General features: G+C 39.8%; 4 protein-coding genes across 4 annotated transcripts; 3 read left to right on the forward strand and 1 right to left on the reverse strand.

Annotated features, from left to right (window-relative positions):
• Nucleotides 1-337: 337 nt before the first annotated feature.
• On the forward strand, nucleotides 338-4,693 carry LOC135640808 (DNA-directed RNA polymerases II, IV and V subunit 11-like). The gene is made up of 5 exons (XM_065155562.1): nucleotides 338-457; nucleotides 655-744; nucleotides 837-915; nucleotides 991-1,086; nucleotides 4,399-4,693. Exons 1-5 carry the CDS (start codon nucleotides 405-407, stop codon nucleotides 4,441-4,443), a joined length of 363 nt encoding a protein of 120 aa, XP_065011634.1. The 5' UTR covers nucleotides 338-404; the 3' UTR covers nucleotides 4,444-4,693.
• Nucleotides 4,694-5,520: 827 nt separating this feature from the next.
• On the forward strand, nucleotides 5,521-5,970 carry LOC135583187 (uncharacterized). The gene is made up of 2 exons (XM_065155579.1): nucleotides 5,521-5,613; nucleotides 5,710-5,970. The coding sequence occupies exons 1-2, from the start codon at nucleotides 5,521-5,523 to the stop codon at nucleotides 5,968-5,970; spliced, it is 354 nt and encodes a 117-aa protein (XP_065011651.1).
• Nucleotides 5,971-9,137: 3,167 nt separating this feature from the next.
• LOC103987601 (15-cis-zeta-carotene isomerase, chloroplastic) lies at nucleotides 9,138-11,983 on the forward strand. The gene is made up of 4 exons (XM_009405947.3): nucleotides 9,138-9,672; nucleotides 10,830-10,976; nucleotides 11,131-11,340; nucleotides 11,481-11,983. Exons 1-4 carry the CDS (start codon nucleotides 9,256-9,258, stop codon nucleotides 11,814-11,816), a joined length of 1,110 nt encoding a protein of 369 aa, XP_009404222.2. The 5' UTR covers nucleotides 9,138-9,255; the 3' UTR covers nucleotides 11,817-11,983.
• LOC103987600 (class V chitinase CHIT5b-like) lies at nucleotides 11,927-13,770 on the reverse strand. The gene is made up of 2 exons (XM_009405945.3): nucleotides 12,299-13,770; nucleotides 11,927-12,209 (listed from the first exon to the last, which is right to left on the reverse strand). The coding sequence occupies exons 1-2, from the start codon at nucleotides 13,437-13,439 to the stop codon at nucleotides 12,010-12,012; spliced, it is 1,341 nt and encodes a 446-aa protein (XP_009404220.2). The 5' UTR covers nucleotides 13,440-13,770; the 3' UTR covers nucleotides 11,927-12,009.
• Between the last annotated feature and the right edge of the window lie 11 nt (nucleotides 13,771-13,781).

The raw sequence follows: 13,781 nt of genomic DNA on the forward strand, positions 1-13,781 counted from the left end.
TCAACCACGTCACTTACGTCTACCACATGTTATTGCCGAACCTAAATCTCCCACCGAAGGTTCAATCCTTCGACATTAGGAGCTATAGAAACACACCAAAGGTTCTTGCGAATTGTCAAAACATTGTACGGAATATGCATATAAACTTTCATAGAAGAAGGATCATCAAAATTGAGAAAATATTTGATGAAGTTCTCCTTCAATTTTTAAGTCGAAATGCGTCGGTGTCGGTACAAATTAGCTTGGGATCATTTTTGTAATTACACTGGTTTAAGAATGCCCGGTCTTGGTTTGGTCGGCGGAGACACACGAACCGAACCCGGTTCAAGAAATGGCTATAAAAGGCGGTTCTACCGGTCGGGCGAGGGATTAGTACAAGGACAAGGAGGACGAGAGCCGGAGAAATGAACGCTCCGGATCGTTACGAGCGCTTTGTTGTGCCTGAGGGCACCAAGAAGTGAGCAACCAACCCCATCTGTTTTTCCTTTACTTTTACCCGAATCCTTTCGCGTCGGCGATCTTCGTTTTCTTGTTGAAAGAATATTTTCGACGGCAGATTAAACCCTCGACGAACTTGTTTTGTTCAAGAATTTCCCTCAAGTTTTTTGGGTTTCTTGATAACGTGATCTTTCTCTTATGCGGATGAAAAATTAGGGTTTCATATGAGAGGGACACCAAGATCGTCAATGCGGCCTCCTTCACCGTCGAGCGCGAAGACCACACGATCGGAAACATCCTCCGAATGTGCACACCATCTACCTCTGTCGCGTTCCTTTCTTTCTCTAAAACATATGTAATTTATAGCGGATTTAGTTTTGTTTTTGTTGTGGCCGCAGGCAGCTGCACAGAGACCCCAGTGTGCTCTTTGCGGGCTACAAGCTTCCACACCCCTTGCAGTACAAGATCATAGTTAGGGTATGCTTCATCTTTTATCAACCAATAGAACAGATTGGAGCATTGCGTTTGACATGTCTGTGTGCACCTCACCAGATCCAAACGACAAGCCAGTCTTCACCGACTCAGGCATATAACCAGGCGATCGATGACCTCGACAAGGAGCTTGACTATCTGAAGAAGGGTTTCGAGGTTTGCTGCTCACTACTCGTTGTTTAACATCTAAAAGCATGCTGGTGTTCAGTGGTTTAATTTTCTGCAGAGGAACCCAAGGATACGTGACATTTTGAGAAATTCTATTTCAAGGCTTATAATCTGTAACCCTTTCTTTGTATTTGTTTTTGTTTTTGGGTTCATTTTTGTAATGTCATATCCAATGCATATAGTTTAATGTGCTTTTCACAATATATTTCTAGCACAATCTATAGGAAAAGATCCAGTTTTGCAGCTGGACCCTGTTGAAGATTAAGTCAAGTCAGTCATGTTTCATTGATTACCATTAAATCGTTGTCCATGATTCAATTCTTTTTGTTATTTGCACTGAATATTCTTATTAAATCATATTTATTAGTATCGAGGTTTTTAGGTTCCTAACACACATTATTGTTAATTACATGCTAGCATAATACTTGTTGGTCGGCATCAGGGGCATGTCAATTGCCATGGGTACTATGCCAGCATAACACTTGTTGGATGCCCCATCTTGAATTTCTAGTGACGTTCTGACACTGTATATGCTGCATGGCATCGGTTGACATGGATGGCATGTGTAACTCTTCATTAGCATTAATGGTTAGATGCCATGTGTATGGTTTGGATGAGAGTCCAACTAACAAGGAATTCCTTGTATGAGAGTTCCAAACCACAGCTGTGTAATTAGTCTGGTTTGAAAAAAAATTCATGAATTTTTTCTTAATTTTGTGGTAGTTCCTCTAGTTTGTGCTCATTTGAGTTCCTCTCCATACATCCACTTTTTGCTTTTTTTTCCTAGTTACTTTTACAGAGAACAGTATGTTATTCTGCTGAATTATGTCTTATAGGTTTGAAAAACCCTTTCATTATTCTTCTTTTGATTACACTACCTACTGCTACAGCCAATCTACTGTCGTTTTAGTCAGACATCTGTCTGAACAGCCTCTTGGTTGGTCAGATCTGATCTTCCAAATGGGGCACCATTTGGTGATGCATTATTTGGTATAAGTGATCCCTATCTAGTACTCTTCATGTTTGGTTCAAGATACCTTGTCATCTGCTGTTATAAGAAACAATACAACAGATAATGTGTCGTGAAAGCTTGATTTGGTGGTGGGAAAGAACATCCATAAGTCATTGTGCCCAAAGCAGATGGACAGGTGGGTTGGCAGAATAAAAAGCAAGCAATTATATGAGCCAATGTTATGTTATTTTCTTTTCAGCCAGAGTAACTTTGCTGAATGCATTTTTTTGGCTCTGAACTGGACATTTGGATGAAAATAATTTTGAAGGTAACAAGGCAAGTTTTTATGTCACGAAAAACAAAAGATTCAAGGAATCCAGTATCGAAGTCCTTTACATTGAGGAAATTTCCAGTAAAGGGTCATTCGTTATAGAAATTCTTGTATCCTACTGCATGTCAAACTTGTATCACTGAAATTTAAAGCTCAATTAGAGTTATTAATTGAAATATTGGTGACAAAAACTTTTGGGTTCACTCTTACAAATATTGAAGATAGGCAGCTAAATGCTAAATAATATGGTGAATTAGTGGACACAATGGGTCCCGAAAGAAGCAATTTGATGTTGTTAAATCTTAATTTTAGGTCAAGTTAAATTTGTATTTGAGTTTGGATTATGATTAGAATCAAGTCCTATTCTAATTTTCTATTTTCACTCTTTTCCAGTGATTTCCTTTTTGCTATTTTTTTGAATTTTTGGGATGAATTATATGACCAGCCATGTAATCTTTTATAGTTGTTTTTCAGTTTTTCTCAGTATACTGTTTCTCTATTTCTTTCTTCTTTCGACTATCCTATTTACTAACTGAATGACATCTTGTTGTAACCATGATTTATCTGGCACACTGTGTTAGTCAGTTGGCATTGTATGTGCTGTTAACAATATCTATGCAGACTCTAGGAGGCTGTTTTAACAACACTGGCATGTTGGTGGTAAAGAAAAATTCTAGGTGGCTTTTAGACTAGGAACACTCTCATTTGGTTGCTAGTGATAAGGCTATCAGTCGGCTAGCTTTCTCACTGCCAGTGGATTTCTAACCACCAGCACCAAATGACTATAGATGCAGCAACACATTCTTACAGCCAATATATTCATTGTTGCTCATGCTTGAGATATTTGATTAGACAAGTGGATCTTTGGCATGGTTTGTTCAGAGTTAGGCTGCACAATGCAAGTAGGTTGGCTTGAGCTGGTTCACATTCTCAATCTGTTGTCATGATAAGCACAATACCATGTGTTTTTTGAAGTATTCTCTTTCCTGAACTGCATCTCTAGGAATTCATTATCAATGTATATAAGCTCCTTTGATTCTAAGTGATATTTAGTAGGCAGTTTTAACAATTTTTTTTCTATGAGCAATAATATTCTTTATCAAAATTACCCTGTTGAAATTGTTTCTTTGTCTTTTTCTTTAGTGTAACTGAAGTTGCCTTAATGCATTTATACATGATCTACTTTTTCCAGAGCCTTTAATTACAGATTTAGATCCTTTCTCTTATCTATGCGACACTTGCAACAATATGACTGACATACATTATGGAGCGTGATCTTGAACATATCGAATATATTTGTCCATGATAGTGCTAAACAGTGATGCAGATCTACTGTGATCAATGTATTGGCTTGCCTGTATTGTTCTTATGGTAGCTAGCAATTGGTGCAAACTGTTGGCTGAAAACCCAGGTTTTACTTAATTTCATCTGAATTTAATCCAACTTGATTGTGAATGAGAAGGAAAAATCTTACTGACAAAATCAGGTCATGGAATTAATATAATGCTGGATTAGACTTCCATTTGGGTTAGACTTGGCTCAAAAAGTCTGTATAAGTGTGCCTGATGCTATTGTATTTCATGAGCTGTCATATTAAGGTCTTCTTCTAGGAAAAATGGTTCCTCAAGACCTATGATAAAACTCAGATCATGTTCCATCTGGTCGTTGGAGAATTGACCGATTTTGTTCAACAATGTCCTATGTGAAGTCTGTCACCTTTTAGTTTGCATGTCAATATTTGCTCCCATGCCATTTGGTTTTCCACTGCTTGACACTTGATTGCCATTTAGCCTCTTATGTTTCATGAAACGATATATCACCAACAATAGTGTATTCTAGGAATGCCTCGACAAATACCTTCTTAGTTTGTTAAATTGATTAGTAAATTTTCTCTAGGATGTAAATTCTGAAAGAATTTGATTCTGGTTGCTGATGTATCATTGTCCAAGAATAATGTGCTTTATTGGAATAAAGTTCAGTGATACTTAGATGCTCACTTTCAACTACTTATTTGCAGGACGAGAAGAACAGGTACGATGAAAAGCTTAGGCAGGGATACTAGGTGGATGATATGGCGGATGAGCGCGAGCTTGCGTAATGTATTGCAAGTGTTTTTTTTTTCTGGTGGTGACTGAGATAAGTAAAAATTTAGATTATTAACATGCAATCTATGATGGACATGAACTTTAACGCAATGTGGTGACTAGGGTCTAAGTTTATTACTCAGTGAGGTGGATTATAGAAAGGTTAACTTGAGGACAGTGTCTCTCTGCAACATTTGAATTAAATCTGTGGGGATGTTTACATTTGCACACAGCAATCGTAATGTTGGGATTTGTACGAGGAGGCTTTGATAAGTGTTGTATATAATGGTAATAATTTTAGCTGTCAATTGATTAGAATAGATTTTTAGCTGTAGATTGAATAGGATAGAGACCTGCCCTTTTGAAGGAATTGAATGGTGCCCTCTCTTATGCTCCAAAACAATACAAGGGTTGATGGAACAACCTTCTCCTACGAATTAATATGAGAGAACCATCCATGGATTAAAGTTGAAAATGATTTCTCAATTGCCACCGTAGGCAGATCCTAATAAATTTCAGTGTGGCAAGAACAGATAGTTTCTTGTTGAAGTTAAAATTCTCGTTAAGTCCCCTTTTATCTTGATAATAAATTACAAGATTGCATTGCATGTTCCTAACCGTTTGGGCCTTAATTAATATCCTACCAAATTTTACTGCATGTTGTGTACATCCTTGCTCTAGTTGTCCAATGGACCAGGATTCTCATCAGTCAATCGGCATTATACCATCATCCGTGGAGAGTGCCCCTGCCACTGCTGCCTTGTGGGGAAGGCATGGGATTTAACCCCATCCAATTCCCTACCAACAACAGTTGCAAGGGAGACCGAAGGGCTAAATCCTCAAACCCCATCCTCTCTTCTGCGCCCTTCTCGGTCTCTCTCTCCCTCCCCCCCCCCCCCTTCCCTTCTCTTCACTCCCTAATCTCTTCTTCCTCCTCCTCTACCATGCCAACCCCCCACAGTGGGTAATAAATACTCCCCAACCCCACCAAATTCCCTCCTCCCATACCCTTCCAAGACCAAAAGAAGAAGACCGGCCTCTTCTCACGAAGAGACATGGCTTGTGCCTCTGCACCTCAATCTCTCCTCCTCTTCCTCTTTCTCCTCTTCTTTGTTGCCTCCACATCCCACCTCACATTCTCCGCAGATGTGAGTTCCTTTCTGCACTGTCGCGTGCATTCGTCGTTATGTTGTGGAGTCATGCGCTAACCGTGTAGGCTTTGCTTTGCTTGCGTTCTGAGCCAGGCTGCGGGCGGGCCGACGGCGTCGATGAAGCCGGCGTCGGCGGTGGCGCCGGGGCTCAAATCGGTGCTGATCGACGAGGCCAAGCGGCGCCGACTCAGCAGCTTCCAGATATGCGCTCTCTGCACCTGCTGCGGAGGCCCGCGGGGCATCTGCCTTCCTTCTCCATGCTGCTACGCCATCAACTGCAACATCCCCAACAGGCCCTTCGGTTTCTGCTCCTTCACCCCCAAGACATGCAACTGCTTTGGGTGCCACCTCTGAGACACTCTTCTCCCCCTCCTAGGTTATGATCTCTACTTGCTTGATCATATCACTGTGTGTGTTGGGAGTGCCAATTGGAAAGGAAGAATGTTCCTTTCGCTTGCCTTGGTATTGGTTTACATGTGTTGGATCTGCATAGGGGATGATTAAAAGTGTTTATACTGAGTGGTACTTCTAATTTCTAGTTCTTGTTTGCTAAATTGTACTAGTTTAGTCTCTGAGACTGAGGAATGCAACAAGTGCGTTCTCATGGTCTCGGAGACTGCTAGAATTGAGTGGTGAGGTTGCTGTTGGTGGGTGTCTCAAGATGAGCAGCTCTGAGTTAATGATGCTGGCTGTTCACTGCTTGTCATCCAAAAATCTTAGAGGTGGGTGGGAGTTGGTCAGTGCATTTAAGCCTATAATTATGTAGTAGGGTTGGTAATGTGGTCCTTTTATTTAGGGTTTTTTTTTTCTTTCACTTATGTATGTTTTTAACTTATATATCGTTGAAAAGTTTGGAAATAATATACTTACCCCTATTAATTTTAGTAGGACATCAAATCCTTAAAAAAAAGGGTCATTTTAAACACTGCTGATCAGGGTTATTTGCTAGTTTGATTAAAATAAAACCATCATAATAGAGTTTCGAAGGTTATTAATGTCAATTAGAATTTGAACATCTACGCTCTATGCTAAGCTTAAATTTGGAGAAATAATTACATGTTTTACTGACTTTTGAGGTATGTATGTGCAAATTTGCCCTTTATGTATCATTGAGGGCCACCTGCAGGGTGATTTAAGTTGTTTGACTATATAATGCTTGTCACGAATCTGAGTGCAGAGTATGATGAGGTTAAGAAGAATGTTAAGGGTGTGTCTTGTGCTTGAGCTTCTTTATGATTTTTTCTTGGAGAATAAGTTTCTTTATGCTGTCTGAAGTCTTGTATTTTATAGGTGAATAGTTTGGAACAGAATAAACACACCTCATGGTTATGTTGATCTGGGATCATTGAAGAGAGTGCACTGTTTTCATGTCTCCACCAGTGGAGGCTTCACAAGGTGTTTGGTCTTCCATCTTTCCATCCTGGAGGAGACAAAGGGTTGTGGTCATCAATTTGTTTCCCCCTCCCCAAGACCACTGTTGTAACTTAGGTGTTTTCTAGATCAAACAGGTGAATGTGTACTGCCCTCTGCATGTGGGATCTCATGAGGAGGGTAGGGTTGATGACCCCACAATCTTTATTTGCAATCTGCAACTGTTCATGTCATGGAAGGCTTTTTTGAGGAGGGGGAATCTGGTTGACCAATTCATGGAGGGTATTCCCTCCCTCCATGTGCCTGGCATGTTTCTTCTTTACAGCCATGTCTGCTAGTACTGTTTGAGGCAACTGATAACCCACACTATGATCTAAGCTTGTGACCAATATTATTCATGTCTCAACCCCTCTTTCCATCAGCAGTGACTTCCATATCTGCAGTACCCATGCATGGTTTAATCTGACATAGTCTTGACTCTGAAACATCACTAGGATTATCCCAAAATCAGAGGATGACTTAAAACCAGCTACATTTGTTGATTTGTTGACTCTATTCCCTTTCCAAAATCAATATCTGTTGTATTCAGATTTCTAAGAAACCAAAATTTTTTTTTTCCTCTGGAATTTCCAAAGCAAAATGCTTCTGATGCTGCCTTTTTGCTTCTCTGATGGTGGAGGTTGCAAGTCATTGTCCACTGTCTTGGGTTCTTAATGGGTTTGAAAAGAGTCCATTTCTTTTTCTAATATGTGGCTCATTTTGATCCATGCCTGCGACTGGCGCTACCTCTATCTCTTCTATTATTCTCTGGACTACTGTTGTCTACAAGTATAAATTAGCATGTTAATTGCATTCTAGACTTGATCAAAATTGATTAATCAAGGTTTCAATAATTATAAATGTCTCTACCAGAGATTTATTTATTTACAACATATTAAGAACTTGTTAAGGTAATAAATGTCTCTTGATGTCAAATTCTACCACACATAAAGAGACAGAACAGGAAGGTTAGCTGTTTGATTTACGAATTTATTTCTACTACCAATAGATTCATAAGATTTTAGGTGAAGAGAAATTATGATTTCTTAGTAACACATCGAAAATTTTGTCAATTGAGGATGTTGGATGCATTCTTGGAAGTAAAACTAGTTATACACATTTTAAATATGAATCGATATTTAATAATTTTTCAAATCATTTTTGGTCTGAATGTTGCATTGGAAATACTCGATCTATTTTAAGATAATATTTATATTTCAACATTTGCAGGATGTTAATATATATTTTTTTTAATTTTAAAAGTATCATATGATTTTATCTAAGATTACAAGATTGTTAATATGAGTTAGTGAGAAATCAATATGATTTATATTTTCTATAAAGATAATATTTTATTTTATTTATTTTTAAAATATATTTTTTATAAGATTACATTCATATATTCATTTTTTATTAATTTAAATAAAAATATGTATTTATTTTTGAATAAATATTTAAAATAATTAAAGGGTAAATTTGTTATAAAATATTCAAGACCTTTGAAATATAATTTTACACAACAACACTTACGTCAGTGCATAATTAAAATATACTTTTTTATCCATTATTTATAAAACACTCAAAGTATTTGATAACTACATATTCATTCAAGATCTATACGTTAAAAATATAAATACGTTTTTAAACAAAGCCATTGATTCTTCCCAAATCCTATATATATACAATGATTATGACTACACTATAGGGTTGTACATTGCATGGATAGTTTCACCTTCACAAAATATAAAAAAAATTAAATAATTAACTAATGCATAATGATGAATCAACATTTATAAGAATAATATTGTATATATTAATCCTCTGTATATCTTATATTATATTGATTCATAATCTTATAAGAAAATAAAATAAAGATTCCAAATCTCATCCTATAAATTATTTACTTAATTATATAGGTCGTGTTGAAATCTCATTGTACAATTTCTCTTATTTACAGTTTGAAGATTCAGAATTACTCAGCCGATTACCATTTATTATTTGTAAGAGAGAAATATTTTAGACGAATGTCATGAAGTGAGAGGTTGGAAGTGCGTCCATTATTGTTCGCCACCACCGTCCAAAGACCTCCCCACTGAGGCGTTCCGTTTCAAAGATGCCATCAACCAAAACTCTCGTTTTTATAAGGCCTCTCGCTCGTCTCCTTCCCTCACTCGCCCCACTCCGCTCCGCTCCTCAGCATCTCTCCCTTCTCATCTTTGCTTCTTGGAAATGGCGTCTCGACTCCTCCTCTCCACCTCAACGCATCTCCTCCTCCCCTCTCCCCGCCGCAGCGTCGCAACCCCCTCGCTTCGCTACCCGCCGTCCCTCGCCTTCCCAAAACCCTTTCGAAGCCCCACCCTTTGGCGCCCCAGTTCGTCGAATTGCCTTCGGTTCTTCGGTAGAACTCACGACAGAGGGACGTCGATCGGAGGTGCAGAACCCGAGGGTCCGATCCCTCAGGAAGCTCCCTTCGGCGAGGACTCGGCGGCGTTCGATCCTGGGCAGCAAAAGCTCTCATCTTGGGCCTATTTCACGGCCATACTCGGTGCCGTTCTCGTCGCGCTCGATGTACTGTGGATTAGTCCGTCCACGGGGTTCGGCACGGTGTATATCGATGCGGTTTCTCGACTTTCTGAGCGCCCGGAGGTGAGTTTGGACACGAAGGATCGGTGGTTTTCTTCGGTTATGCTTCTTCTAATTCGATTTCTATGCCGGAGTGAAGCTTATTTGCTGGTTGAATTGCATGTTTAGTCGAGCAGTTAGCACCTTTTCTTTTGGATTCATTCTCTGTTTCTCTTTTGCCCTCATTTGCATGTGTCGTGGAAAATGAATGATACATACCAATATAATTATGTAGGATATCTAACATTAGATGTCTTGGAACACGTAAGATGGTGCTCCATGGAAGATCAGGCTTGGCACTTGGCACCGAAGTCTCAACTAGATAGCTGAAGTTTATTTATCAAAATATTCACAGCTAGTGTGACTTTGAAATCCGAGAGTTGCATTTTTCCTTGTCGAGTTTAACCAGGATGACCAAGTGCTTATCGATAAAGGTTAAAGCATACATTCATGAAAGCAAAAGATGCATAAACTACATCGTCCATGTTTCTAGGCAGCGTTGCTTGAGGGCTTGATGCAAAATTAAGCTTCAAAAGCAGGTCATTTTAGCATATGTGAAGCTAATAGACATCCAGTTATTAAACAGGACCGATTGTCACTATGAGTTTGCTTGGATACTAAGATCTTTTCTATTTGAGTCAACCTGGTATGATAAATTTCTTGTGTTTGAAATGAATTGAACTACATCGTCCATGTTTCTAGGCAGCGTTGCTTGAGGGCTTGATGCAAAATTAAGCTTCAAAAGCAGGTCGTTTTAGCATATGTGAAGCTAATAGACATCCAGTTATTAAACAGGACCGATTGTCACTATGAGTTTGCTTGGATACTAAGATCTTTTCTATTTGAGTCAACCTGGTATGATAAATTTCTTGTGTTTGAAATGAATTGAACTACTGAAATCTCTCAATTAGGTGAAAGATGGAAGTCACTTATCTTTTTGAATGTCATTTGTACTTTTGGGACTCGATAGAAAGATAACAAGTTGTCAATGAAAGATTCTTATTCCGCAAATTGTGAATCCTTCATCAATTACCTGATTATTTATGACTCGTCACACTCTCTAACAAAGGCTATAGTGTTATCATCCTTAGTGGTAGAGAGTTCTTATCACCTTTTCTTTGTCTAGGTCAGCTTAATGTAGAAGTTTCTTATGCTGATCCAAATTTTCTTCACTTAAACAGGTTGTACTATTGATGCTTATCTTCATTTTCGCCATTGTCCATAGTGGTTTGGCAAGTCTGCGTGATGATGGTGAAAAGCTCATAGGAGAGAGGGTTTACCGAGTTCTGTTTGCTGGGGTTTCACTTCCTTTGGCAGTCAGTGCTGTTGTGAGTCCTTTAACATTCTCATTTGGTTTTGGCAGTCATAAGAATTCCATTGCTCATAAGTGCTGCATGTCACATTCCATACTCTGGATCTGTTCATGATTTTATTTATATTCTTCTGGTCTTTTTTAATGACCTTAGTGCTATTTTCTTTTAGGTTTATTTCATTAATCATCGATATGATGGCACTCAATTGTGGCAACTTCAGAATGTCTTTGGACTCCATGAGCTCGTGTGGTTCTCATCCTTCGTATCCTTCTTTTTTCTCTACCCCTCCACCTTTAATCTTTTAGAAGTTGCAGCTGTTGATAAGCCAAAAATGCACCTCTGGGAAACAGGAATTATGAGAATCACCAGACACCCACAGGTATAATTTCCTCTATCTATTCCTGTATAAAATCTCAAGTGCAGGAGGCTTATCAGACATCACTGCTGACATTAGGATGTTAAACTTGTGCGCTTCTCCTACTTTATGATGTTAATCTTGGTCCTGTTCTATTCTTCAAGATGGTTGGACAGGTAATATGGTGCTTGGCCCATACACTGTGGATTGGAAACACTGTAGCAGTGGCGACCTCCGTTGGCCTGATAGCTCATCACATATACGGTGTTTGGAATGGTGATAGGCGGCTGGCAGTACGATATGGTGAAGCTTTCGAAGTTTTAAAGAGCAGAACAAGTGTAATTCCTTTTGCAGCAATCTTGGATGGGCGTCAAAAGTTGCCCAAGGATTATTACAAGGAATTTATCCGGCTACCTTACTTAACGATCACAATTTTGACTCTGGGTACATATTTGGCACATCCACTTATGCAGGCATTCAGTTTTCGACTTCATTGGTGATGCCAGCTTGCAGTATTTTGTATAGTATTTATTTAAGATCAGCACAGATGTGATGCTGAAGCCAAATCCATTTTTCATGTGATAAAACTGTAGGGACAAATTTCCAGGCATTTTCATCATATAGTTGAAGGATTCTATTGTAAAGAATGTTGAAAGCCTTCTCTTTACAGTTTCATGCCACCTTAAAATGTTGCTAAGTGAAAAGAAAACACAGTGAAAGATACAGACCAAGATGATAATTGTTGATCATTGGAAGCCTGTGTTGTGATCCAGAAGGAGCTGCTGATGGAGTTGGTGCATCTTCTTGTGGTGCCTCCAAAGGAGATTCTGCCTGTTCCAAGCCATCATCATCTTTGTAGGAGGATTTATAGTTTCTGAGCCACACATCAGAAGCTGCATCCGGTATCGGGTAAGTTTTGACAGAACTGAACTAGAGACTAGAAAGGAAGTTCTATAGCACTCAGTCTAACCCAAACACTCACCTTGTCTGGATATTGTGTGATGCAGGTCATCGAAACTGATAGGCCAGAGGAAGTAGCCCAGCAACCTGTTGTGCCGAGCAAATTTTATCTTGCACTCTACAACTTCTGGACTGTCGAAGCTCACCCACAGACCTCCAGAGTGGAAATAGGAAATCACAGTCTGGTTGTCATATATGAATTCAGAACTAGGATCTTTCAGGAGCTCTTCAATCTCTGAGTAGGCCATCATGCCAGTCTGGTTGCTCATCTTTTGCCGAGGTCCTGTGGCCACTACCGGAGCACCTGGTTCATTTTTCACTTTGTTCTTGAGAAACCAAGATCTTCCATATGCAGGAATTCCCATTACCAGTTTGCACGGAGGGATTCCTGCATCCAGCCATGAGGTGATGCCATAACTTGTAGAGAAGTGGGAGGCCTTGTCAAAGAGTGCAGCATTGTTGGTAGTGGCATTGCTGTTCTTGTGGTAACCAAAGCAGAGTGCATTAACCCAATCAACGTTTTCCGAGATTACATCTACTGGATAGTCAAGGTCGTCAGTTGATTGTTCAAACAAGTGGTTTGAGAAGTACACTGTGACTGTCAGAAGAACCGATGATGAATTCTGAGCCTCCTTGCTGATACGAGCTCGCCATTCTGCAAGCAGGATTCCGAGGTTGGTCATATCTGATGGTAAGCTCGGGAACTGCCATGCCAGGTCTAACCCATCAAACTCGTTCTCCCTGGCTAATGCTAAGGCAGAACTGATGAACGATGCTCGAAGATCTGGATCAGCTGCCATGGCAGAAAAAGCTGCATTCGAAGCACTATTCTTGCGATCATCAGTGGCAATGGATAGGAGGGTCTTGAGAGATGGATTGCTCACTTTGATGGTGCTCGAGAAAGTGTTAAGGATCGGGAGTTGGTCAGGCCGCGGGACTGCAACTGCGGAGGCATCATCAAGGGAGAGAGAGTAGTAGTAGAGGTGAGTGTAGAGGGATGCATTAATGCTTGAAACAGGGGAGTAATGGTCGTCTTGGGAGAACCAGTAGCCAGCTCTAACCTGATGAGGGCCAGTATCACAATGTTGCAGGCATTCTAAACGAAGGAAACTGGAGATCATTAGCAAGTAGAAGAGGAGGCAGGAGAGTAAACTCTGGTACATCTTGCCAAGTTTTGGATTGATGGAGGAGGCGTTGGAAGCAGAAGGTTGAGGATGGTCATTGTCTGTGAGTGTAGTTGGATACAGCTAGAGTTGAGATCTGCAAGTGGAACTTTAGAAAAGATAAACACTTTGATGAGCTTAGATTCACTGAGAAGGGGAAAGCTTCCACTAAACGCAGTGTGTAGGCCTCAAAACCTGTGAGTTACCACTGGGTGGGTGGCTGCGTGCTCAGAGCAGCTCGGGAGCGCATGCATTAAAGTGGAAAGCTGACCGTCTTTTGTGAAGAGGACTGTTAGTAAAGCATCTTTGGAGTGCAGGCCATGACAATTCCCTCTCTTTCTT

This window comes from Musa acuminata, chromosome BXJ3-6 (assembly GCF_036884655.1).
Source record: "Musa acuminata AAA Group cultivar baxijiao chromosome BXJ3-6, Cavendish_Baxijiao_AAA, whole genome shotgun sequence".
Classification (NCBI taxonomy): Eukaryota; Viridiplantae; Streptophyta; class Magnoliopsida; order Zingiberales; family Musaceae; genus Musa; species Musa acuminata.